This window comes from Pseudovirgaria hyperparasitica, assembly GCF_010093815.1.
Source record: "Pseudovirgaria hyperparasitica strain CBS 121739 unplaced genomic scaffold EJ05scaffold_6, whole genome shotgun sequence".
NCBI classification, from domain to species: Eukaryota; Fungi; Ascomycota; class Dothideomycetes; order Acrospermales; family Acrospermaceae; genus Pseudovirgaria; species Pseudovirgaria hyperparasitica.
Genome location: NW_022985554.1, coordinates 201,407 through 226,947, shown reverse-complemented (window position 1 = coordinate 226,947; position 25,541 = coordinate 201,407). Strand labels below are relative to the sequence as shown.

At 49.5% G+C, this 25,541-nt stretch overlaps 8 protein-coding genes across 8 annotated transcripts; 5 read left to right on the top strand and 3 right to left on the bottom strand.

Moving 5' to 3' along the window:
• Positions 1 to 66: 66 nt before the first annotated feature.
• EJ05DRAFT_509779 (uncharacterized protein) lies at positions 67 to 1,837 on the top strand. The gene is made up of 3 exons (XM_033748121.1): positions 67 to 340; positions 403 to 836; positions 886 to 1,837. Exons 2-3 carry the CDS (start codon positions 564 to 566, stop codon positions 1,699 to 1,701), a joined length of 1,089 nt encoding a protein of 362 aa, XP_033601340.1. The 5' UTR covers positions 67 to 340; positions 403 to 563; the 3' UTR covers positions 1,702 to 1,837.
• Positions 1,838 to 2,572: 735 nt separating this feature from the next.
• On the top strand, positions 2,573 to 4,176 carry EJ05DRAFT_526959 (alcohol dehydrogenase; the record flags this gene model as incomplete). Its single annotated transcript, XM_033748882.1, has 5 exons — positions 2,573 to 2,822; positions 2,876 to 2,890; positions 2,956 to 3,206; positions 3,255 to 3,904; positions 3,956 to 4,176. The coding sequence occupies exons 1-5, from the start codon at positions 2,799 to 2,801 to the stop codon at positions 4,174 to 4,176; spliced, it is 1,161 nt and encodes a 386-aa protein (XP_033601339.1). The 5' UTR covers positions 2,573 to 2,798.
• A 400-nt stretch (positions 4,177 to 4,576) lies between these two features.
• EJ05DRAFT_499321 (uncharacterized protein) lies at positions 4,577 to 5,388 on the bottom strand (the record flags this gene model as incomplete). The annotated part of the gene is made up of 2 exons (XM_033746818.1): positions 4,577 to 5,165; positions 5,279 to 5,388. 2 exons carry the CDS (start codon positions 5,386 to 5,388, stop codon positions 4,577 to 4,579), a joined length of 699 nt encoding a protein of 232 aa, XP_033601338.1.
• A 281-nt stretch (positions 5,389 to 5,669) lies between these two features.
• On the top strand, positions 5,670 to 7,063 carry EJ05DRAFT_492510 (Zip-domain-containing protein; the record flags this gene model as incomplete). Its single annotated transcript, XM_033746037.1, has 3 exons — positions 5,670 to 5,816; positions 5,896 to 6,382; positions 6,471 to 7,063. The coding sequence occupies 3 exons, from the start codon at positions 5,670 to 5,672 to the stop codon at positions 7,061 to 7,063; spliced, it is 1,227 nt and encodes a 408-aa protein (XP_033601337.1).
• A 2,234-nt stretch (positions 7,064 to 9,297) lies between these two features.
• On the bottom strand, positions 9,298 to 11,580 carry EJ05DRAFT_499318 (uncharacterized protein; the record flags this gene model as incomplete). The annotated part of the gene is made up of 3 exons (XM_033746817.1): positions 9,298 to 11,330; positions 11,383 to 11,460; positions 11,517 to 11,580. 3 exons carry the CDS (start codon positions 11,578 to 11,580, stop codon positions 9,298 to 9,300), a joined length of 2,175 nt encoding a protein of 724 aa, XP_033601336.1.
• A 1,220-nt stretch (positions 11,581 to 12,800) lies between these two features.
• EJ05DRAFT_499317 (uncharacterized protein) lies at positions 12,801 to 13,640 on the top strand (the record flags this gene model as incomplete). Its single annotated transcript, XM_033746816.1, has 5 exons — positions 12,801 to 12,842; positions 12,896 to 12,913; positions 12,967 to 13,047; positions 13,104 to 13,404; positions 13,462 to 13,640. 5 exons carry the CDS (start codon positions 12,801 to 12,803, stop codon positions 13,638 to 13,640), a joined length of 621 nt encoding a protein of 206 aa, XP_033601335.1.
• Positions 13,641 to 14,286: 646 nt separating this feature from the next.
• Positions 14,287 to 19,153, bottom strand: EJ05DRAFT_499316 (uncharacterized protein; the record flags this gene model as incomplete). Its single annotated transcript, XM_033746815.1, has 3 exons — positions 14,287 to 16,039; positions 16,092 to 18,944; positions 18,996 to 19,153. 3 exons carry the CDS (start codon positions 19,151 to 19,153, stop codon positions 14,287 to 14,289), a joined length of 4,764 nt encoding a protein of 1,587 aa, XP_033601334.1.
• Positions 19,154 to 20,014: 861 nt separating this feature from the next.
• On the top strand, positions 20,015 to 25,449 carry EJ05DRAFT_463529 (uncharacterized protein; the record flags this gene model as incomplete). The annotated part of the gene is made up of 3 exons (XM_033742720.1): positions 20,015 to 21,369; positions 21,709 to 22,352; positions 22,431 to 25,449. 3 exons carry the CDS (start codon positions 20,015 to 20,017, stop codon positions 25,190 to 25,192), a joined length of 4,761 nt encoding a protein of 1,586 aa, XP_033601333.1. The 3' UTR covers positions 25,193 to 25,449.
• Between the last annotated feature and the right edge of the window lie 92 nt (positions 25,450 to 25,541).

Here is a 25,541-nt window from a genome sequence, read left to right as displayed (position 1 = left end):
TAAATATGTTTATCGACTACAGAATTGCGAATAATAAGTGAACCAATTTTTGTTCAACCTGGGTTTCTCGTAATAATTACCTACCAAGCCCACCTGCATCATGTTGATCATCAACCTTTGTTGATCATGGCGCTAATACCTATGTAACAGGTAAGATCCATGGATAACTAACCCCGGAAGACCCTTACATCCGGTCCATCCACCTGCGACCTTGCTAATCTATCTGCTGCTGCTGCTGCAAGTTTCACGTCAAGCTCCTCCTCTTCTTTGTCGAGCGTCTTACAAAGAAACACAAAGCATCTACAGGGCGGCGTCTTTCCATTCCAAGCCGTAGTTTGTACTTCATCCTTGTACCTGATACACGACTTGGGCTTCGTTACTAACCAGCACACTACAATACAAAGCCATCGCTATTACATCCTCCCACAAGGCGGTTCAGAATCAATTTCCAGGATTATTGCCATCTCTGTACAGCTTGTCTGTTAACTTTATTTGCACCTCAAGTTGTGCACAGTCAACTCGAAGGTTTCGAGAAGCACATACTGCTAGCTCCGTTACCTACAATGGCTTCCGAACCGGTCGCGACCCCGGGAGCGCCACAAGAGAACGTTGCTCCCGAGAAGAGTGACGTTTCCAAGCCGGATGATACCCAGGGAGAGTTCAAAGGCGACCTGAATGTCTCGACAGCTTTACCTACTGAAGAAGATCTGAAGAAGTGTGAAGACCTCGTCGTTCTTGACAACAAGGGCAGCTCCCGCACTTTCAAGAGCCTGTACACGGCAGATAATACGGCTCCTCGCCAGCTCATCATTTTTGTCCGACACTTCTTCTGTGGTGTAGGTGCTGATAAACACTCATATACGTGGACCTGCTAATATAATTCAGAACTGCCAAGAATACCTTCGTACCCTATGCTCCTCTATCACCCCCGAAGACCTAATCAGTCTCGAAAAACCTACCTTCATAACAGTCATCGGGTGTGGCAAGCCAGAACTCATTGACATGTATGTCGAAACTACTGGCTGCCCATTTCCTGTATATGCCGACCCATCTACCAAGCTCTACGACGCCTTGGGTATGGTTCGCACACTTGATCTAGGGCCCAAGAAGCCTGAGTACATCCAGTCTGGCATGTTAGGTGGTGCTCTCCGTAGCATACTGCAAGGGCTCAAGTCTGGGAAGAACGCCATAAATGGAGGCAGCTTCAAGCAGGTGGGAGGCGAATTTATGTTCGAGCACGGCAAAGCAACTTGGTGTCACCGTATGAGGAATACGAGAGACCACGCTGGAATTCCAGAGATCAAGGGTATACTTGGACTTGACGGTACCGCTAAGCCACCTCCCAAGAAGACTTGGGGTAGCGGACTAAAGGACTTTGCTCGACGCGGCTCGAGCTTGGGACGACCTGCTAAAGAAGGAGAGGAGGGAAATAGCTCGGAGAGCAAGACGAAAAGTATGACTGGAGCCAAAGAGGAGACCCAGGGAAGCGCCTTGAAGCAGTCTAGTGCTGCTGAAGAGTTGACACCGGTAGAGACGACTCCTGCTGTTGTCCATGGTGAGCCTGCGTCGGAAGCACCAAAAACTGAGACCGAAGTACGCTCTGCAGCCGACGTGGATGTTGAGCATCCCGTCGGAGGTGAGCAAGTCGATGCGACGGGCGAGGCATCGAAGGTAGAGCAAGCACCTGCGGCGAAAGCATGAGCGAGCTAGGTTACGTCTTTTTTTCAGCGTCTGCTTGTCATACCCCAGTTCTGTCGCATGCCTCCTTTTTCCAAATGAGTAATAGTTATCCAGTGATTCGGTAGCTCGGAGCCCATCATACTAATGCTTTCTACATTCGCTTCCTCTTTTCTCCTAGTGCCATATATTGCGCAAGTAACTTCTCGAAACCGCCTACCAAGCTGTTTGCATTCCTTATGGCCGTTGAAACCTTCTTTGAAGGTCATGCATCAGTAGCATCCAATATCTGGATTCAGCATCCAGTGCTTGATTTTCCGGCTTCTCGGAGCGGCAATATCTTACGCTCGCGAGACTTTCCCAAACCAGCAGAAGCTTTCGCATGACCTTCTTACCTTTACAAGGTTGCCTTGCACCCCGGGCCGCTGGCAGACGCCGAGCAAGTTCTACGTCATCATCTAGAACATGCAAATCTGAATGCGAAGTATTAGAGATTCGAGCATTGCAGCTGAAGTGTTTGTACAGCTTGAGTCGTATATTACGATCACCTTGTCAATCACCACAGGGCTACTTACAAACTTGTCTCGGCGATTGTCTCGAGGCAACCTAACCGGATGGAAAACAATGACAAGTGATCTACTAATGATTTGTTGTTTTTGCGGCGGCGCGCATTACCAGGCCAGGCGTTGCCGTAGCCCCTCACTCTCTATGGCCCCACTCAGACACACACAAGTCCCGACTTATTTGCCCCTCCCTTCAAGCATCATCCATTCCCCACTTCTGGAGAGAGACTGAGCCAGGGCCCACGGACAGGTCATCCACCAGAATTAAATCCCCTCCAGCCGAGCTCGGTCGCTGACATAGCTCCGTTTCTTACGTCTCTGTTGTTGACTTTTTGCTTGACATCCCACTTCGATTACCCGTTCGCATCCGCGAAGCTTCGTATAGCCTTAGTTGCTATATATATTGTGAGTCTGTCCCGCAAAGCACGCTGTTATCCTCGGACCTGCGTAACGCGACTCTGGACTGTATCGCTCACTGATTGACATATTGATCTGGTATAGAACTGTCTATTCACTGTGCGCACATCAGACCACTTCGACATCTGACGACTATCTACCATGTCTTCAGACACTGCGGGAAAGGTACGTCTATCCTACTCCAACTTTCCTAACGGCCCAGCTGACCCAGTCTCCAGACCATTACCTGCAAGGCACGTCCACCACTCACCCCCAACTCCTACCTACTATCCTCCCCCTAACAAAAAAACACACACAGGCCGCTGTCGCCTGGGAAGCAGGAAAAGACTTGACGATTGAAGATATCGAGGTCGCACCTCCAAAAGCCCACGAAGTGCGCATCCAAATTTACTACACCGGCGTGTGCCACACAGACGCGTACACGCTCTCCGGCAAAGATCCTGAGGGCGCATTCCCCATTGTCCTGGGACATGAAGGAGCCGGTATCGTTGAGAGCGTCGGTGAGGACGTGACAAGCGTGAAGGTTGGTGACAACGTCGTTGCTCTCTAGTAAGTCCTTCACCGCTCTCCGGACACACCGCTGATCCTGTGTAACAGCACACCAGAGTGCCGCGAATGCAAGTTCTGCAAGTCCGGCAAGACCAATCTATGTGGCAAGATCCGCGCCACGCAGGGAAAGGGCGTGATGCCTGATGGCACAAGTCGCTTCAAGTGCAAGGGCAAGGAATTGCTGCATTTCATGGGCACCTCGACGTTTTCGCAGTATACCGTCGTCGCAGACATTTCCGTCGTGGCTATCACTGACAAGGCGCCTATGGACCGCACGTGTTTGTTAGGCTGTGGTATCACCACTGGCTATGGTGCAGCCATCATCACCGCCAACAAGGGCCAGGGTATCGAGAAAGGGAGCAACGTGGCCGTCTTTGGCGCCGGATGTGTTGGTCTGAGTGTGATTCAAGGTGCGGTGAAGAACGGTGCAGGCAAAATCATCGTTGTTGACGTGAATGATGCGAAGAAGGAGTGGGCGCACAAATTTGGCGCAACAGACTTCGTCAACCCAAAGAGTATTGGCGATCAGAGTATCCAGGAGAAGTTGGTTGAGATGACAGATGGCGGGTGTGATTATACGTTCGATTGCACGGGTAATGTGCATGTCATGCGTTCGGCGCTCGAGGCCTGCCACAAGGGCTGGGGAGAGTCGATCATTATCGGTGTTGCTGCCGCCGGCCAGGAGATTGCTACACGACGTAAGTCCAAAATGATTTGCTCGAGTAAGATCGCGAGTAACATAGATATAGCATTCCAGCTCGTAACAGGCCGTGTGTGGCGTGGTTGCGCATTCGGTGGCGTCAAGGGCCGCACCCAACTCCCTGGTCTGGTCGATGATTATATGCAAGGCCGGCTGATGGTCGACGAGTTCATTACCCATCGCCAACCCCTGGGTGGCATTAACGAGGCGTTCCAGGACATGAAAGCCGGAGACTGCATTCGATGCGTTGTTGACATGAGGAAGTTGTAAGCTGGCAACTGTTCATATGATCATACGTTCGCCGGCTGTATAGTCACTGTTGAGCCTGGCTGACTTGGTAAGGGGGTCTTACAGCCGATTGTAAGGGATGGGTGGCGCTGGGGTTTGGGAGTTGAAAAAGCCAAAGGCAGTACGCATGTAACTTGGGTGTTATGCGGTAATGTGAACACATCGATGCAGTTCAAATTGTTGAGGTCCAAGCTCTTACTGGCTCGTGCTCTATATGTGTATGTCGTGGATTTTTGGCATGTAACAACCCGAGGGCCTTATGTGCCAATCTTGTTACTGAGAGAATACGTACCTCTCAGCGATTATAGTAGCACATCGACCGTTGTGCCCGAGATTTCCCATAACGCCAATGTGATATGCTGGGCCACTTAAAACCCTCGTTTCACTCCTCTGCCACCTTTTGATCCTTCTTCCACTTTTCCACTCTCCTCTTTAGTTCTCCGGTCGTCTGCTGCATCGGATTCAACTTTCGGTCTCTCGCCATCCTCGCGTAGTCCTCCCCGTATTTCCTCACCAAGTCTGCAATCCACTCCTGCTCCCTATCGCTCTGCTTTCGCGGCGTCTTCCTCCTCCCACTTCTCGCCTGCTCTTCCAATACTCTCACAACTCCGCTCTCGCCCCCCTTTTTCTCCGGCACATGCGCAAATTCATGCGCTGTCCACTCCTCATTGTCATCGTCATCACTATCTAGTCCATGTAGAGGATCGTTCAGCGGGTTCGAAGAAACTGGAGTGTCAACACTGATGATGCGGCCAGTCGCAGGATCACGAGTCACAGAGACTTCAGCAGGATTTATAGATTTAGGGTTCAGAGGCGTGCTACCGGGGCCGTTTATGAGGAATGCATCGGTAGACTGCGGGGCGGCGGATGTAGATTGCAAGGGGGTTTTGTCGATGCCGCCGGTCCGTTTGTTCAGCTTGGAAACAAGGCCCAGGCGGCGGTAGTTTTGGGTGAGGGTTTCTTTTTGGTTCCTGTGATGGATCTGTGGTGAGCATTGGTAAGAGAAAATGGGCGAGAAATGCTAGGTCGGGAGGCCCTTGCAAGACCTATCTATAATAAACTTCGAAAAAGTTGGAGTGCATACCAATTCGCAGCAATGATTGGGTTTGTGAGAATCTTCTTCTTGCTCTTCGGCTTCTGCCGTACTCTCGGATTGCTGGACCGATTCTTCTTCTTCTGGAGTTCACGGCCCATGATAACGGGTTTTATATGTAGGTAGTCGCCTGTATGCAGATGAGAGGGGTAAAGTGTGAGGGGTTGCAGCCAGCAAGGTGGTGTGAATGGTGAGTACCGTGCGGTCAAAAAATCCAGATTCGAAATCTTTAGTGGCAGAAGGAAGTAAGAAACGCCGTGGCCGTGGTTCAGCCGGGAAAGGAGACTTGGCAGGCTTCAGAAGCCGAACATCTGTCATGAGAGCGCCCCTGACGCGTTATCAATCTGAATATTTCGACGGTCTACAATATCAGGGCACCGTGATGACTTCCAGATCCTATTTGCTACGCCTCTGCCGCGTGGCTATCCCGATTTTCTTAGTGCTAGCTATTTACAGCAATGGTGTTCAAGCTACAGTCGAAAAACCTCTAGGCTCACTTACGGTACCTGAGATTGAGGAACAAGTTGAGGTATGATCCATTGGAACAAAACACCATTACAGTCTTCTTCCCTCCAATTGGCAATTTCTTATTGCTAACCTCGAGACAGTCATGTGAATTCGTCCAGCAACTCAATGCCCACAAAAAGGCTACCACGCCTTTGGCCTCAGGCTTCATGGCCAAGCTTTTCGCCGTACTCTTTCCTGGTAGTCCAGCAGTCAATGCACTCCTCGCGACTCTGTACATCTCCGGGCCTCCAAACTTTCTTCTAGCACTATGTCCTCCCAACATAGACCCCAATTCGCTTTCCGTAATGGTCGCTTTTGCTGTTGGTGGACTGCTCGGAGACACGTTGTTCCATCTACTTCCTGAGATATTTCTGGGTGAAGTTGCCCCTGATGAGGTCAAGTTTGTGATGGTCGAGCCAAACCGCAATCTTTTACTGGGCGCAGCCATTATGGTTGGGTTCTTGACGTTTGTACTTATGGACAAGAGTCTGCGGATCGCAACTGGAGGTCAGGATCCTCACAACCACGATCACGGGCACTCGCACGAGAAGACTGAAGTCGTCAAAGCCAGTGGCATGGAGAAAAAAGGTAATGAAATATCTCGCTCATTTGATTGTAGCATTCGTCTCCATATATATCGAATATACTCGCCCTTTCCTTGCACTAATGACTGCAGACACAACAACCCTCAAATCCCGCGCCACAGCCAACGGTACTACTACTTCTTCTTCATCGGCCCCTGAGACCAATAAGGAGATCAGTCCCTCTGTCAAACTCTCCGGCTACCTAAATCTCATTGCCGACTTCACACACAACATAACCGACGGCCTTGCCCTCTCCTCCTCCTTCTACGCCTCGCCTACCATAGGCGCAACCACCACTGTCGCCGTCTTTTTCCACGAGATCCCGCATGAAGTAGGAGACTTCGCCCTGCTCATCCAGTCTGGCTTCTCGAAGCGCAAAGCCATGGGCGCGCAGTTCATCACCGCTGCAGGCGCGTTTCTCGGCACGCTAATCGGCATCACAGTACAAGAACTTGGAGGGAGTAGTTCGGGGGAGAACGCGGTCGAGGGGGTCGGGCTCGCAGGGACGAGCTTGATGTGGGGAGACTTACTGCTACCATTTACCGCCGGGACGTTTTTGTATGTGGGCACCGTTGCCGTCGTACCGGAGATGTTGGAGACGGGGCCGGACCGAAAGAAAGAAGTTAAGAACACGATCACACAGTTTGCAGCTATCGCAGCAGGCGCCGGTATCATGCTTGGGTGAGTCCCTTTCTGTTCGAAAGGTGTTGCATTTGTGTTGCTAATATCGCTTGCCCAGCATTTCCTGGACTTGAACAGTTCTGAATAAAAGTGTCCACTGTGAGGACAAGACGAGCCATATAGAGTGCTGGATCCAGTCCATGAAATATGACCCAATCTGGGATATCTATCATAACATATAAAACTTTCGTTTCAGTCACTTATCCGGACTCCTGAACTCCCCGTCGCTCTCACACGTGACCGACCTAATGTCACAGCCCGCGCACAGACCACTCGCATTTCGCGGATTTGACGTCAGCCCGCACAGCCCCAATGCTCACGAGGATCTGAGCACATAATTACAGAACCAGTTACCGCCCCACAACAACAGGCCGGATGGTGTTAGGCTTCCAACAAGGCAGATCAAGATCCGCGTAATGCGAGTCAAAGTTCGATCCACCAGTGCGCGGCCGAGCGCATCGCATCTACCCCTGTTTCTAGAAGGCTTCGTTGACGCACGCTAGGCTGCGAAGGGGAACAAGATAAGGCCCGATGGTGGTGGCTACTGGGGCTCAGCCTTGCGACTTCCCTGCTTCGCTTCCGTACGGTGGAATTCTTCGTGAGAGGCGCAAGGTGAGTGGTTGAGGGACTTGTGGTGTACCGTTAGCACGGGCTGACAGCTGCGGCTGCGCGCGGGGGCTGGAATGATGTCGCATGTCGTATACTGGTAGTCACGCGGTGTGTGCATCTACGAGGATGCATATATATATATAACGACAGTCCTAGTACAGAGATGAGTAGCACCCATTGAACTCACATTACACCTTGACTGTCTTGCTCGTTCAAGACAGACGTACCACGACACAACACAGATTCTTCGGAACAAACAAACAATCAATCAATCAATCACACATCACACATACCGCCTCACACAACCTGTCTTCGATTAGGCCTCTGGCCAGTCTTATTCCCAACCTCACACGCACTCATTCATTCAAATATCACCATGGGTTGCCACTCGTCCAAGCCCGAAGTGGTATACGTCGACAGCTACAGCGGCAAGCCCGTCGCCGTGACCAAGGTCGGCAAGTACAACCAGCAGTCATATGGCGGTAGGAAGGCTCGTCGTCATGGTGGTTCAAGCTACACAGGCGGATTCTTCAGCGGCGGAGGTTACTCCGGGGGAGACGGAGGCGGGGGTTTTTCTGGGGGAGACGGAGGCGGGGCCTCGTGTGGAGGGGGTGGTGGAGATGGCGGCGGTGGGGGTGGTGGAGGTGGTTGTTAAAGGGAGATGGAAAGAGGAAGAGAGGGAGGGATACGTATTCCTGGGGCTATGAAACTTGAGATACCGGTTATGAGATATGACTATTTCGAATTGATCGTTAATTTAAGGTACTCATTCAGAGCTGGTGAATGTCATGACTGGTGTAGGTCGCAATTGGTATAACTTTACATAGCTGTTGAAGCTTCGATGCTGTCGCGGAGTCTTCAGTGATGGAGTGAGTCTTGCGCGACGTGTATTCGAGCCTTCATGTCTCCGATCAAAAGATAGGCCTCATCAGTGTAACCTGATATACGATGTCGTAATATTAGATCCTTTTAGCTGTTCATATCCTACAACACACGTGTAGTATCATATCAGCGCCTTTTTAATCCTGGCATGAACCAGGACTTCACTTTCAAAAATCTGTCTGAAAACTTGCAATCGCGAATATCATTTGGCGTCACCTCGAGAGATCTTTCATTTGCGACTGGACTGCAATTATTTCAAGCATTTCAAACTGGCTGTTCTTATGTCACGCAGTCCGTAGCAATGCTCAATGATATCGATCAGCTAGAAGATATAGCGTCGGTTTGGGGGGGGGATCGTCAAAATGGACTACTGGCTAAGCTATAGCCTATCTATGGCCTCGGCATACGTGTAATCTCTGATATACCGGTAAATACGCAATTTGTAGCATCAGATACTAAGAAATTGACAAAGTTTTGTTGATCTTTACGAACCGAGAGCTGCTGCAAAGAGATGGCTATACTGTCACCCGTCGTCTGTCTGTCCAAAGAAATTCGTTATCATTGAACCATGGCGAGATCCATCTTTGTACCAAAAAGACCATGTCCAATCACCCGATACGCCCTCAACCCCTACGTAAAATCCGTTTGCTATATAAGACTTCCTAGTAACGTCGTAGCAACCCACACAGCAGTGAGCAATACTAATCTAGGCGGACAGAAACTGCTTTAAGTCAGCGGGGTTTCGCGTTATGACTCATGATTCAATGTTGTCACGTACTCAGTCAACGCCAGACCAATGAATCCCGCCCAGAAGAGCCATTGTGCGACCCAAAGGAAGAGCATGACAACGCTTGCGAACCCAGACCATATCATGATCGTATTCTTCTCCTGTGGAGTCAAGCCCTTTTCCTGTGGTAAGTCACTGGCGTCCTTTGGGATTGTACTGTATGTGGTATCGGAGTTGGCCTCATGGTGGCTCAATAGCGGTTCTTGTTCCAAGTTGCCGCTTGTGCTCGCTCTTTCCATACTATGAGAGCGAAGGTGCAGATGTAAGCTGACGAGTAGAACAAAGATAGTACTGGTAGCAACAACGACCCATAGTAATGCTCCTGCGTACATAGCCTGCGTAGAGGTCGACCCTGGCAATCTTCCGGACCCATTGGTATAGAAGCCGTGCTCTACGCCGTACGTGAGAGTTTTCAGCATGTATTTCGACGCTAAGGCTTGGAGAACGAGTTCCATAAGGAGTGCGGCTTTAGCAATGGAACACTCCATCGCTTCGAGTGGACGTTTCCACGCCATGAATGTTGTAATCCAGGTTAGCCTAGGCATGGTACACCACAAGAGCATGAGCCCAATCACTGGCACGGCTTCATAGCCGGCAGTCGATGTGACGAGGTAAGCGTTGAGTTCCATTGCGCAGAGAGACAATCCGGTAAGTAACAGCCCTCTGAGGAACCAAGACTGGGAATTGTTTGTGGATAGTATATCGTACGGCATGTCGTTTCTGCCCCTTTTCTGACTCACGATAGTTGCGAGCAATGTTGCCATGTTGATGAGAATGAAACTACCCAATTTCCATGCATTGGAAGCACATTGCTCATCCTGTCTGTCTGGTGCTGAGGGTCCACTGCTGGAGTTCTGGAGCGACTTAACGGTCCACTTCCAAGGCATCATATCAAGACTGGTAGGAATGATGAGCTGATGCCAGTCATCTGGTAGACCATTCCAATCCGGTAGTAGACCACATGTTGTATTGAGCCATTCCAAATACTCGATTCTCGTCTCGAAGATGTGGCATGAACCGCCACAGGAGTCGTAGCTTATACCTTGGCAAAAACAAGCTCTGTCAATTGAGGGCGTAGTTTCACAATATCCATCGGGATCGACCTCACAAGCGTCAGTCTCACACTGCAGGGGACGTTCCGTGATTGCAACGGGCATATCGGTAACGCAGCTTGGCCAGTTCCAGTCTTCGACAGGTATGTATGCATAGTCGGTCGTCATGAGTGAATCTTTCCAATTGTCGGGAAGTGACGTTGGCCCGCAGATGGCATTCATCCACAGGTATTCTCGCGTGGTATCAAGGCCAGAACAGGTTGTGGATTGAAGGTCTAAGCCGTATGTGCTACAGAAACATTTGATATCAAAGTAGTCTCCGTTGCTGATGCTGCCACCCGTAAGATCGTAACCGGCTATCTCGGTATCGAGGCTAAGTAGCGCGTTCATGCCTTCGTTATATTCCCATGGACGTTCGACATTACCTGTATGCCGTGTCGAATCTGTGAACCTGCATGATGTAAATACATGTCCAAAACGCTCCGAGGACGAAGCACTCGTTGCATCTGTAAGGCAACTTGGAGCCCGATTTGTGATCTTGACATTTGCAAAACCCTTTTCTAAGGAGGAAGGCGAAAGTTCTAGCACGTCGGTTGTGTCACCAACGTCGACAAGCCACGAGCGACCTGTAATTTTCTGGACCCATTGATACAACTGCGCCTTGGCGAGAACTGATCGACTGCAATAGTCAAAGTATTGACTGAAGAGTTGAGGAGAGAGTTCCGTGCCAAGACAGTGTGTATCAGTCAGCCATTGATGACGCCAGCAAAAACCAACTCGTTTGGTGCATCTCTTACTCGTACACTTCGACATGATATTCAGCAAGCTTGATTGGTCTTGTTCTGCCACGCATTGAGGCATAGGAGGTAGGTCTTCTGGGTGGACCCAGTCATCATAGGTAACCTCTACATCAGGCTCGACACTAGCGATTGGGACCGCATCTAAGATCACAATTTAGTAAATGAAAAATCAGTGCTGTGTCGGGTTCCTGACTTAAAAAATCAACTGTTCCTCCATAGCCTGTCGGCACCACTGCATTGTTAGAGTCCACGCCATCGGTGGAAAAGCCCTCTACAAGTTTGAGGTCAGCTGAAGCGGACAAGGCTATAGCTATGAGTGATCCCTACCTCGATAGTATCCCGCGTGGGGACGGAGCAACGCCGATAAAATCGCTGCTGGTTCTGCTCTCATAGTGCAGCGAAAAGATGTTCTTTGTTCTGCTGGAAGTGCCGCATGAGGTGGGTGGTCAGATGAGGTGGCAGCTCATAGAGTACCTAGGTAGCACAAATTCAGGGTGTTACGGGCGGTGATAGGACAGAACAATCACACACTCTGAGGGGCAAGATAGAATCTTCACTCAACCAATGTACAATCTTCACCTTTCTCGTTTTTAGATATTTGATTATCAGTGTAAGTACTATACTTCTGGATATCGTAAATATATCAAAGAACTATTTTAACGTATCTACTATAATGTGTACTGGATTTATATAATTCAATCAGTTATACGGATAAGTAGTAGAGTCATGTGTGTAATAAGACTAAAACTGATATTATCATATAGTTCCCATACATTGGCTAAGGTTTCATAGATCTAATAACTTAAATTATTTCCACCCAGCTAATGCCTTAGTGGTCTCGCAATATTATGATACTAATCGCTTAGCTACTGCATCTATTACTAAAACATACCGAGCTCAAATGGAATATATGGTCAACTACTCTAGATTGCGATAACACTCACACTGGAAAGCGGTTGAATAGAGTTGCTCGGCTGACAAGGGCTACAGATGTCTACAGAGGTCTACGAGCGACCGTAGAATCAAGATAAGAAGTCCGACATAAAAGACGTCAGGTTCTATGTGTGAAGAGGGGGCTGTATTTGCATTACCATAATCGATAATAAGCACATACGACGTCATGAAATTCTCCTATGCATGAAAAAGGTCCGTCCGCATGACTCTGAGCGCTATACGCATAGAAGACGTCACAACACACTTCTCTACATGGAAGTCAGACTCTGTCTGCAGGACTTGAAGTTATAACAGCCATTTGAGACGTCATAATATTCTCCTATTGTGGAGAGGACTGTCTCTCTTCGTGATAAAAAGCTACCATAAGGTTACAGAGAGCAGCAACGCTACTGAACACTGTACCCACATCAGCCTACATGGTCATGCATACTACGAGTGCGCGACTCCACAGTCGAGACATCCACTTGCACGCAGTGATTACGCTTGCAATACACTACGTTCATTGGGAAGGGCCTTGTGATGCATGACGTGTTTTTGGATTTTGGATTGGACTAATCGTACATTTATAGAGGCAGGGACGCCATAGATTCTCATTTTTCCTGCCAGATATCGGGTCAGTTCAGGATTATACACGGGAGTTGTCATTCGTCTTCTAATATGCAGCCTTTCAACTACATTGTGCCAGCCTTGTTTTTCAATGTACGTGTAGACAAAATCCAAACGCGCATTTGCATCGCTGACATTACTATTAGGCGACCGTTGATCGTGCAGTTCGTACACAATAACATCCGATGTAGGAACAGAATACTGATCGAAGATCTAGTTGGACCTGGGGAACTTGTCATCGGGAAGCAGTCTCGGGCTATTTCACTTTGAAACAATCTCGCTTGTGTCTGAACCTGGAGTAAGCAATACCCTTTCTCTCAGGATTGTGGTCGATACAACCGCTTAAGATAACAGTTCGAGGTTCAATTGAAAGCAACGATCTCCAATGTAAACGACTACTCCATCACTGATGTAGACCCGTCCATTACGCACCCACGCTTCATAGGAACGGTCGTTCCTGATGACAATTCCATGCCATTCCAGCTAGAGATGAGTGGCATACTTTTCAACGATGAAATGATCAAGTCCATCATTTCCAAACCTCCATCATCCGACCAACTGAACGCGTGTGCCAACCAGACGCAGAAGGATATTGAGCGTGAGAATAATTGTTTTAGGTCCCGTCGGGAAGTGCCTTATGGTACCCTCTATCGAGGTCTGTACTGCTTCCATTTTGACTTTCCCAATGAATCATCTCGCTGATAGCTACAAGTTCTCACGGCTACTTTCCAGGGTGGGAGTTCGAGGTATGAAGGGTTGATGAATTCAATATTTGTGGCATCCGAGACTGTATCTGATGGTGATGAGCCGGGCAAGTACCTTGTCGGGATTAAGCTCTCTAAAGTTTATGCGTCCAGGACATCGATCACAATTGGGAACGAGTATGAGTAAAATGACAGCGTGTAAGATATTCACGTATCGTGGTGGTATAAGCCTCATTATTCCACGAGGTAGCACAAACAAGGATATAAATTGGTACCTATTTGACACAAAGGCCACAGTGCCAAGGTATCGCTGTTGTTACTGGAGCCATGTTGCCATTTAGTGAATGGAATGGGCGACTGCAAATAAATTGTGACTAGAATGACGCTAGAGCAAGATCGTAGTGATCACATCGTTAATCTTAGTTCAATTCATAGTGAATGAGCTCATTGAGTCCCGCCTCCTCATAACATCTACAAGGCCCTGACCCCTTGTTGTCTGCCGCACTTCGGTTTGGAAAAATAACTCGATACAAACAGACCAATGCATGATCTGGAATGGGATATCGTGTGGTAAAGGAATAGAACAAAATCAATCAACTGAGACGGAAGGAGAGAGCATTTGAGAAGGAATAGGAGCAAAAGTGTAGCACCGATGATGGTTCCACCGTATTTTGTACCACTTTTCACCGAATTTCATCCATAAGAAAACTAGGACCATCTTTCGCTCGTAAATCATTCACCATAACACATGTGCGAAAACTCTCATGACGCTTGACATTACCACCCCTACACATCCCCTTGGTTGTATGCATCTCAATCAATATGAGTGACATTTACAACTCATCCTTCACTCGTCCCGTGACACCTGCGGCTGCTTCAGCGACGCTCGAGACCATTTCCACAACACTCTCGCGCGCCTTCTGCGCTTGTTCCCCACCCGCTTTCGCAAGTTCGTCGAGCCTCGCACGAGCTGACTCAACGGCAGTAGCTACACGATTCTGTGCACTTTCAATAGCGCCTACCTCAGGGCCGTAGATAGCTGAGCTGATCTTGGCGCGAGCAGCCTCGTACGAGTCTCCCGCGACTTCCCCAGCTTGCTTAATGTTCTCGTTGACGACAGATTGAACTGATTCATAAGCTGCACCTGCGGCATTGGTGGCAGATTCGACAGCACCCGTGGGAGTGCCGTAGATAGCTATAGAAATGGCAGATTGAGCGGATGCGGCGACATCAGCGAATGATGCCTGAGCTTTCTCGACGTATGCGGCTTCGGTGCCGTAGATAGCCTCACTGGCCTGTGTTTGAGCAGCGGCGTATGCAGAGCCAGCTGCGTCAGTAGCCTTCTCTAGATAATTTTTCTCGGTACCGTAGATCTGTACGCTTAAAGCATCAACGGCAGCATTAAGTTGGTCGTTAGCCTGGTCGATGATGGCTTCGACTGCTGGCGGAGGGGTAAAAACAGAGGAGACCACAGAAGAAGCGGAGTCGTAAGCCACAGAGGCATACGATGAAGCCTGAGATATCACACCTGGGACATCAGTATGGTAGGCGGAGCTAAAGCGAGCATACACGCTCTCGGTGAAATCTGCTTCTTTTCCGATCACAAGCTCGGATAACAGGGCTTGAATTGATGCATATTGCGCAGCGGCAGCCTCCGTAGCCTGTGCACCATATTCACCGGCTTGATTGTAAAGAGATTGTGTAAATGGTGTGGGCTGCCCATAGACTTGCTCGCTGGCTCGGGCGACAAGCGATTCCCAGTTTTGTGAAGCTTGAGATGCAACTGATTCTGTCCACGGCGTCTGGGTTCCGATCACAGTAGAGCTAGCAACGGAAGCGATGGAGTCGGCTTTCTGTGAAATCTGCGATACAAAAGATTCAACAGCGCCCTGTGGAGAGCCATAGATAGCCTCGCTGGCCTTTGCGGATGCTCCAAACAATGCAGCAGTTGCGGCAGCATAAGCTTCATTGAAACGAGAAGTGGCATCAACAGCATCGCCAGCGCTTTGTAAATTAGACGAGGCCACGTCGATAGCGGCTGAATATTGGCTCTGCGCAGCAGACAGCACACTCTCGTAAGCAGGGGTCGGTGTGCCGTACACGGCACTGGACGCTTCCTCCAAGAATTCCGAGTAGCGTGCGTGGGCCATGCCAATACCTTCATAATACCTCTTGCGTGCTTCATCAAGGTAATGCTGTGTTGCCGGGGTTGGCTGAAGCCCGGCGGCGATCTTGGCACTTGTGTACTGTGCGGAAGCAATGCTAAGTCCTTCTGATAGCCTGGAGGCGGCCAATGATGACACAGATTCCAGAGGCGCTTGAGTTGGCACTACCGCTTTCAATACAGCCTGCCATTTCTGGCTTGCGGCTGCAATCGAGCCAGAGTACACTCGCTCGGCCGATAATAACATCTCTTCGTGAACTGGTTTGGTTTTTGTAGCCTTTCCAATCTGCGATGATATGGCGCTGCTTGCCTTCTCATACTCCGCCTGGGCGGCTTTGAGAGCGGCGCTGTAAGAAGCTTCCGCCTGAGAAGAGAGGGATGACAGGATAGGAGTCGGTGTACCATAAATTGCGTAAGACGCCCTATTCAAAAATTCAACACATGTTGTGATACTTTCAGGGTGAGGAGACTTACGCAGTGACCGCCGCAGCATAGTTCTCTGATGCTATACTGGAGAGGCTTTCACCTGGCCCCTGAGGAGCTCCGTAGAGTGCACTGGAGACTGCCGAGAATGCCTTTTCGTATTGCTCCCTTGCGATAGAAGTGGCAGACTCTACTGATCCTTGGGTCATGGTAGCTCCACCCAGCACCTCGTTAATGGCTTTTGTGATATCAGATGCACGATATCCGGCGTCGCTGACAAGTCTATGGATCTTATCAGAATAACTTTCATCTTCATCATCGAAAAGGTCGTCTAGTATGGGAGTCCTGGCGCTAACTTTCTGTGCCGCTGCACCACCCCAAACCTTCTTCGGATTGTCAATGGCTTCGGATACTGCAGCACTTATGGAGTTTAAACTCGAGGATGCTTGCGAGGCAGCAGGCGGGGGGTGGCCTTTGATAGCCTCAGTTGCATCTTCAATTTTCTTGTGAGCTGCAGAGACTACTCCTTGGGCATACTCACTGGCCACAGAGGTCATGCTCTCTGCAGTTCCCTGTGACCCAACGACGGCCGAAGAGGCTTGAGAGATGACGTCTGCTGCAGCCGAAGAAATACTTTCCACTGTATCCTGAGAGCCTGCCACGGCTGATGATGCCTTGGAGACCACGCTGTGTGCCTTATTGCCGACCACGGATTTAACGCTGTCGATCGGCTCTTCTGATCCAACGATGGCGGGTGAAGCTTTGGCTGCCACACTTGTGACTTTCTCACTAGCCATAGAGGCAGCGCTATTGACGGGATCTCGAGTACCACCGACAGCGGATAATACCTTCGCCTCGACGCTGGAAGCCTTATCACTGGCACCGGAGTGCATGCTTTCGACTGCATCGTGCAGCGGCACTAACACTGAGGACACCCCCATAACAGCCCCATGTCCCTGCTCACTGGCGATTGAGGCGACACTCTCTGCGCTCGAAATGGCTGCTGAGACACCACTCTCCACACTTTTGCTAATTATTGAGGAGAGACTCTTGATGCTGCCGTTAGAAGCAACGATAGCTTTGGAAGCTTCGGACGCAACCCTTTCGGGTGTATCAGTATTTGTGCCCACAACCGCGGAGGACAGACGAGAAGACATATTGGCGATGCTTTCGGAGGCCTTCGAGGACACGGACTCGATAGAACCTTGTTGAGTGCCTAAGATAACTTCGCTTGCCTCGCTCAGCTTACTTTCAATGCTCTTAGCAGCCCTGAAGACGCGCTCGGGGACCTTATTGTCACTAAAATCATCGGTGGAATCTTCCGCCCATAGCTTCCACTTCGCAACTTTCTTCAGGCGTGCGAGTTCAAAAGCAGCGTCTCTCGCCACCTCCATCGCATCATCCTCTTGTTTTTGACCTTGAGATTTAGCTTCTTGTAGACCTGCGTGCTCGAAGGCTCTAGCTTGTACCTCGTTCCGCCATTCGTCCCAAGTTTTTTTGAGTTGGTGATATTTTTGCCAATCCTTGTATGTAACACCATCCATCCATGCCCACCGCATACCAATCTCCTGTAGACCAAGGTCGCGGATGTTATCGATGACATCAAGAGTGGAGTCTGCGGCCGCATGTACTAAGCTATATGTCTCCTCATCGTACTTTTGCTTCCAATTTCTAACATTCATCGCCTTTGTTTTGACAATAGCTCCGGCAGATCGAATGGCTTCGATGGCTTCATCCAACGCAGACTCGAGGAGGGCTTCGGTTGGATCCTGCGGGACATCCTGAACAATATGAATGATCCTAGATTTCACAGCTTTGAGTGCTGAAGTTGAAGTCTCTTCAAGCTCGATCACCAAAGCGCGACCAACTCCATTCGCTTGACGATCGATCTGTGCTGCAGTTATCTCGCTCACACGTTCTTCCAGATCATCGGAGCCCTTATCCGCGGCAGTAGCGAACTTCTCTTGCCATTTACGGAGATCATTTGCGATCTTCTCTTTGGTCTCTTCAGGATCATAGCTGGCCTTTTCCGAACTAGCGGTGGAAGAAGGTGCAACAGTCTCGTCTGCTACTGTAACTGATTGTGCTACCCAAGAGACTATAGACTCAGAGCTAGAGGCTGGGGCAGTTGGTGAGCTGTACCTGTCAGTAACTGTATATGTGGGCTGAACATCAAGGTTTGCTAACCTATCCACGGCATCAACTGCAGCTTCGAGGCTTTTGCCATCTTTATACCGCCCTAGTCTCTCGCTTATTCGCATTAGTTGTGGCTCAACACTGTCGCCATATAGAACACGAAGTCTAGGCCAGATGATACGTGTCAGAAATCCTCGGACAGTGGCCTCAGACCAACGTACATAAGGGATTATGATATTGGTAGTGTAAAGATGACCAAAGGCATATCCCTGCTGTACGTAGGGCAGCACAAGATTGTAGCTTGGAAGGAGAGTCGAGTAGTATTGCTCTATGGCAATATCTCTAATGTCGTCATAATACGGCCTGACAGAATCTGTCAATGTGCCAACATGAGGTTGAAGATACGCGTTATACTGATCGATTGCCTTGGATCTCGCGACATCAAGTTGAGGTTTGACAGTCCTATCCCATTCTCTCTGTGTGTATGATTGGAGTTGCTGGACGCGAGGCGCGCCGTATATGTGGTAATTATGTTGGGTGAAGATAGCAGCTGGGGTGTAAAGCTTTTGGTTGAATGTATCGACATAGGGGCGCGCTGTATCGACATGGTGTGCGAGATAAGTATCATAGTATGGCTCCACGTAGGGCGTAAGGTATGATCGTAGCTGGATGTAAGGTTTGCAGATTTGAGGAGAAGTGTCCGTGAGCTTCACCAAAGAAACAGGACATCGGAAAGCAGTGGTGATGATGGTGTACCACAATAGTAACCTGACATCTCATCAGCACCCACAAGTCTACTGTTTTCAGTTCCAACATTACCTCGCAAATATGCTGACGATGGAGGCTTTGAGCGTCCGCTTGTGCCGACGCGTATGCTTAGTATTTCTGACCTCCTCTATTTTCCCATAGTGACCGTTCATCCTGACATCCCCATTGCCATTTGCTTGAGAATTCTTCAAATAGCCGTTAGTGGCCATGATGAAGGAGGCAGCGAGGAACGCTGCCAATTCGGGATAAGAGTGTTGCTAGTAGCTCAAGTGCGTCTCTCGTTTTTGTGGGAATTGGCAAAGATATCCGAAGGCAGAGGGGATCTTCAGAGAGCGGACGAGCAATCCTTCTCAATCACAGGAAGTAATTCTGAGGTGGAATGAAAGAGGACGGTTCTCGTGTGTGGCTTGAGATAACAGGAGTTTCAGTGATTGCTTTCATACTCAGTGGAGTGGAGCTAGGGTACCGCCTGGTTTCGTCATACCCGTCTTGGCCATCAGCTACACACGGACAGTCGCGACCAAAGAGTTACTTGAGTAGGCACCGTACAACATGACTATACTAGTAAACTACCTCACTGTAGGCAATCCGAGTCAAGATATCTTGTAGAGGTACTCCGTAGTTATTCTCATCATAAGTAGTGTCTGTCTATACCTACCTCGACAGCCCTTGGGGTAGGATGTGTGTACATCTGATCACGGCTCACGTGTCGCGAACTTGGAATAGCGGCCACTTGCATCATCCTGGGCAGACGTCTCTCTCCAGGAGTCCAACACAAGCTTCCTGTTCATACAATACAATCACTTTTTTGTTGTTGGCATCGTGCCTTTGAACTGTGTATTCTACACTTTAACTATTCCTTCTCCCTTCCAGTCCTTCCCTCCACATTTACTTCGAACCTCCACGCTGCTCTTGCGTCTCTATGCTATCTCGCCGTTCTTCAAACTATTCACTGTTGCCAATCTATCGACTGTAGACCTCCCCCTGCCTCATGCTATCTTGCGCAATTTGAAGCGGTGAATGCGCTCGGGTACATACGAACGAACTCGAGCTGTGCACCTATAACAATCATGGATGTCACAGCTGCCGCCAATGCAACCCATCGAGGACCACTCGCACCCTCATCTCCAGATGTCATGAACGACCCCGCATTCGATACAAACACACAATTGCAAGACCAACGCCATGATGAGGTTGATACTTGCCGGATATGTAGAGGTGAAGGGACTTCGGACGAGCCACTGTTTTATCCTTGCAAATGCAGTGGAAGCATCAAGTTCGTCCATCAAGAGTGCCTGATGGAGTGGCTGTCACATTCTCAGAAGAAGTACTGTGAGCTGTGCAAGACACCTTTCCGATTCACGAAACTATATCACCCACAAATGCCCAGTCAGCTTCCGACAGCCGTATTCTGTCGCCGTGCAATAGTTCACCTGCTGAGCTATGTCGTCGCCTGGTGCCGCGCTGTGTTGGTGGCATTCGTATGGCTCGTTTGTCTCCCCATGTTTATTAGGATAACGTGGCGCTGGATATTCTGGATCGGAGATGCAGGATGGGCAAGAGAAGCGTATCTGAGAAGACCGCGAGACCACAACTTTAACATTACAGTCACCGCTGGTCCGGATGGCGTTAGTCGAACACTGGTTCACCAAGCCATATCATCAGGCATTTCGAACTTGACCGGCACATCATTGGCTGATCCACAAGAACCCTCGATGCTTATGGCCGTGAAGAAGCTTATCTTCGGTATGCGTCTTCCGGTCGACACAGGCAGTAATTCCAGCGGCACGTTCAACCCTGGTCTTGAGGCTGCCCTGGATCAAAGCACTAGTCTCTTGTCCGATGTTACTTGGTTCAAACTTCTCTCTGCTTCGGACAACCTGAATCGGATCCTATTGGATATTCTAGAGGGTCAAATAATCACCTTGATGGTGGTAGCCGCTTTCATCCTGATCTTCCTTATACGCGAGTGGGTCGTACAGCAACAACCCATGATCAACATGGCAGCATTCGGAGCCGACCGTCTAGATAGAGGCCAAGCTGATGCGGCAGCAAATGTTGAAGAACCCAATGAGCCCCCTCCAGAACGAGCCCGAGACGAGTTGAATGCCAATGAGGGCGTGGACAACCAGGGTGCTGTATCCGATGATGATATACCCACTGATAGTGACATCCGGCCTAGCGACACTGACGGCCTTCCTGATGATGAAGTGGACATCGATGAGGAATACGCTCATAATAAGTCAGCGCATAGAGATAGAATGCCTCCGCACGTGGTTCGGGCGATGGATTCAGCAGTTCATTTTCCGCCTCATATGCAGAACGCTTGGTCAGAAGCAATACTCCGCGAGGACCGGGCTGCCATGAATTATCTTCTACGAAACCTAACTCCAGAAGAGATTAATACTCATGGGCAGACCATTGCGTCAATGCGGCAAGAGCTAAGGCTCATATTCGACAAAAACATCGGTGCATACAAGAAGGCAGATACAGGTAGTCTAGCCAAGAATGGGGAAAGTTCATGTCAAGCTTCAGCGCCTCCATCGCAAATTGCAAAAATTGAAGCACTCCCCGAGCCACCTGTAGTTTCACCAAACAGCGCTCATACCGCAAATAGTGCGGAAACATTACGTCAAAGACCGAGTATGCCAAGTCGAGATCGTTACTCGATCGCGACCGAGATTCACCGCTTAATCGAAGAGACTTCATCCGAGTTTCCTGACTCGAATTCTGGGAGTACTGAAAGCTGGCATGATCTTGGAAGGAACGAAGACGACCAAAACGAATATGTCGGCGAGGGCATCTATGTCCATTCTGCCGAGGAAAATTCAAATTCTCGTTCTAGGAGTACTCTTGGGAGCCAAATAACAGACAGTCCGTCTATATACGATACAGTTGAAGACAGCGATAACAGCTCTGCAGTTATTTCGGAAACAAACCCGCAACAGGAGCTTGATAAAAAGGGAAAACGCAGAGCCTCTGAGGCTATAGATCCACTAGTTTCAAACAGCTCCAGCAGCTCCAACAACCCATTGGAGCAATTTGATACCATTCCATTATCGGAAGCTAAATCAAGTATGCAAATGGATGCTGCCGAGGACGCAGAGTTGTTGTTCACACCCAATGACCTGCCCTCTTTTGGCCAGGGGCAGCCAACTCCGGATCACCCCCAACCTGGGACAGACATTGCAGTCGAGGAGCCATCACGTCCATTGATCGATCTGATCTGCGATTGGTTCTGGGGTGACGTCGCCCCAGCAGACCCCATAGTGCACGATACAGAACCAAGCGATGAACACATTGTCCGTGATCTTGCAGACGAAGCACCCTTTGTTGCTATTGACAATAATCGGATAGCCAACGAGGCTGAAGACGACGACGATGATGATGATGATGACGATGACGATAGTGAGGTCGATGATGAAGATTTTAGACCTCAATTGGGTGTGGCCGGAGCCGCAGTTCGAAATCCCGAAGTTGGCAGAGCGGACGGTCTAAATAATAATAACCAAGACGCTGTTGAAGACGCAGAAGATATGGAAGGGATTATGGAACTCATTGGACAGCAAGGTCCTATTATGGGACTCGTCCAGAATGCAGCCTTTAGCGTTCTTCTGATCGCTCTAACGTTAACGCTGGCTGTGTTTGTACCATTTCTGCTGGGAAAAACCGTCTTACTATTCGTCGGCAGTCCCTTCTCGGTATTCTTCAAGATCCCATTACGTTTCATGTCCGGTTTCGCGGATGTCATTATTGATATAAGCCTTGTGGTGGTGGGATCAGTTGGCTACGCTGCCACAACTCTTTTGCGCATTGTACTCAAGCCTTTGGAGACCCTTTCACCCGCTGCACATTTCAAACGATTTCTTGAAACGTCCAAGGACTCAACCTGGCGAACGGCCGGATCGTCAATTGACCGCGTCTTGGGAATCATCTTACCGACCTATGCCAGCACCAACACTTCGAGCCAACTCTTCGAGATCGACCCACTATGGCTATCATTGAGGGCACACGTAATTCTCCGGAACATCGAGGAGGCCTTCTCAACCATAATGATTGCCATCAATGCAGAGATTAGCGATTTTTTTACAGCCATGTCCAGCGATACCAGAATTGCCTACATCCGACAGACCCTAGCGTCCGTTGAGTCTCACGTACACGACTTGGCGAAGTCTCTATTCGTCGCTACAAAGCAGACTGGTATTGCGGCGTGGCAAAACAGGAGCCTAACCATGTCGCTTGACATATCCAAATCCCCAGCATTCGAAGATCCATCTCTCCTGTATTGGGGGGCATGGGACCGAGTGACTGCTATTCTAATTGGGTATGTTTTCCTAGCTTTGGTTGGCGCTACATATCTCAGAAGAGGCACACCCATCAGTTCAGGTCGCGAAGGCCGCAAGATCGAAGCTGTTATCACGGATATTTTGCAGCAAGCTGGAGGAATCTTCAAGGTCATACTGATAATCAGTATTGAAATGATTGCTTTTCCCCTTTACTGTGGTATCCTCTTAGATGTTGCACTATTACCGCTATTCACAGGAACCAGTCTACATTCCAGATACAGCTATGCTCGGAGCAGCCCTTGGACAGCAGGATTTGTGCATTGGTTTGTCGGTACATGCTACATGTTTCATTTCGCCTTGTTCGTATCGATGTGCCGGAAAATTATGCGGAAAGGTGTCCTCTACTTCATCCGCGACCCTGACGACCCGACCTTCCACCCAGTGCGAGATGTATTAGAGCGCAGTGTCACTACGCAACTACGAAAAATCACATTCAGCGCCATCGTCTACGGAGTCCTCATCGTTTTTTGTCTAGGCGGAGTAATATGGACATTGGATCATAATTTCAGTCATGTGCTTCCGATTCGATGGGCTACGAACCAGCCTGCACTGGAATTCCCCCTGGACCTTCTCTTCTATAACTTCCTTACACCGGTCGTCATCAGGATTCTGAGACCATCGGAAATTCTACACTCGGTCTATCAGTGGTGGTTTAAAACCTGCGCTAGATTGCTGCGACTCTCAGACTTTTTGTTCGGTGGTAGTCCTAAGAATGAACAGCACCCAAGTCTCAAGCGTACTTGGAACTTCTGGTCCGGCTCCGATATGTACAATGAGGACTCGGCAAGTGTGCCCCGAAAACTGGTTGATGGGAGATTCGTCCGCGCACCGGCATCAGATCAAGTACGCATTCCTAGGGGCGAGAGTGTCTTCGTGGAGGTTGACGAAAACAACCAGCGCCTCGACGGCAAGGAAGAAGATAAGACCGTTCATGGTCGCCAACCAGACATGGTGACCGTGGTGTACATCCCTCCTTGGTTCAAACTTCGAATTTTTCTTTTCATCGCCTCATTATGGCTTTTTGCAGCTACCACAGGCGTCGGCGTCACGATCGTTCCGCTGCTCTTCGGTCGCAAATTCTTTTCTCTTGTGATACCCAGCGATATTGAAATGAACGACATATATGCGTTTTCATTCGGCGCATATACACTCGGCGGCTTCCTCTACGCCGCCACACACATCCGATCCGCATACCAATGGCTAAAAACTCGTACAGCCGTGACTCTGCAGGAATCATTTACCAAGACCGTGCTCGCGCTCCGCGATCACAGTATCCAAGTTCTCGGCTTCATCTACGTCTACAGCATGTTAGTTGTGGTACTCCCCATCGCTCTCGCCCTCCTCATGCAGGTTTACATACTCATTCCTATCCACACATATGTTGGACCCGACGAAACCCACGTCGTCTTCCTCATTCAAGACTGGACGCTTGGGTACCTTTTCGGCCGCATCATATACCGATTCTTCTTTGCAGATACTACATCGCGTTCCGGCCGTGTCATGCAGGCCGTCATGCGCGACGGCTTCGCGCACCCGAACGCACGTCTGGCAACCCGCTGCTTTGTCCTCCCACTCTTCCTGGCCTTCGCCACGGCCTTCGTCCTGCCCTCAGTGCTAGCCACACTTCTGAGTATCAGCATCTTCGCGGGCGAAAGCGAGAGCGTCAAGAGCCTTATCTTCCGCTTCTCGTTCCCGGCCGTACTGGCGCTTGTGCTGAACGTTTGGATGACCAGAGAACTGCTCAGTGCGACGACGCGGTGGCGCGGTTTGATTCGCGACGAGGTCTACCTGATTGGTGAAAGGTTGCATAATTTCGGAGAGAGGAAACCGGGGCCTGTGAGCAGGACTGTGGCGGAGACGGTAGAGAGGGCTAGAGGGGCCGAGGCGGCTCTTGGTGCCTGAGCAGTGAGTTGCGCCACATAAGTCGTGGGAATGGGGCACTGCAATGAACATGATTGGGGGCGTTGAAAGGGGTCAGTCAATGCGGGAGGAAGATTAGGGACATCAAAAGGCAATGTGCAGATAGCCCGCGCGTATGCCTAATCCCTGCTTTTCGTTCAAGTTTGTTTCTTTCTTCTTCTCATCGGCTTGTGTGTATGTTATCGATATAATATGATACAGGAAAATGGAGTATCTATCTACAATATAAAAATTCAAACATAATAACAATAGCTCTTGAAGAGTCTCGAAAACGCTATTTATTTCTATTCAAAAGCAATCCTGGCTCGCTCCCGGGTATTGCAACCTGGAA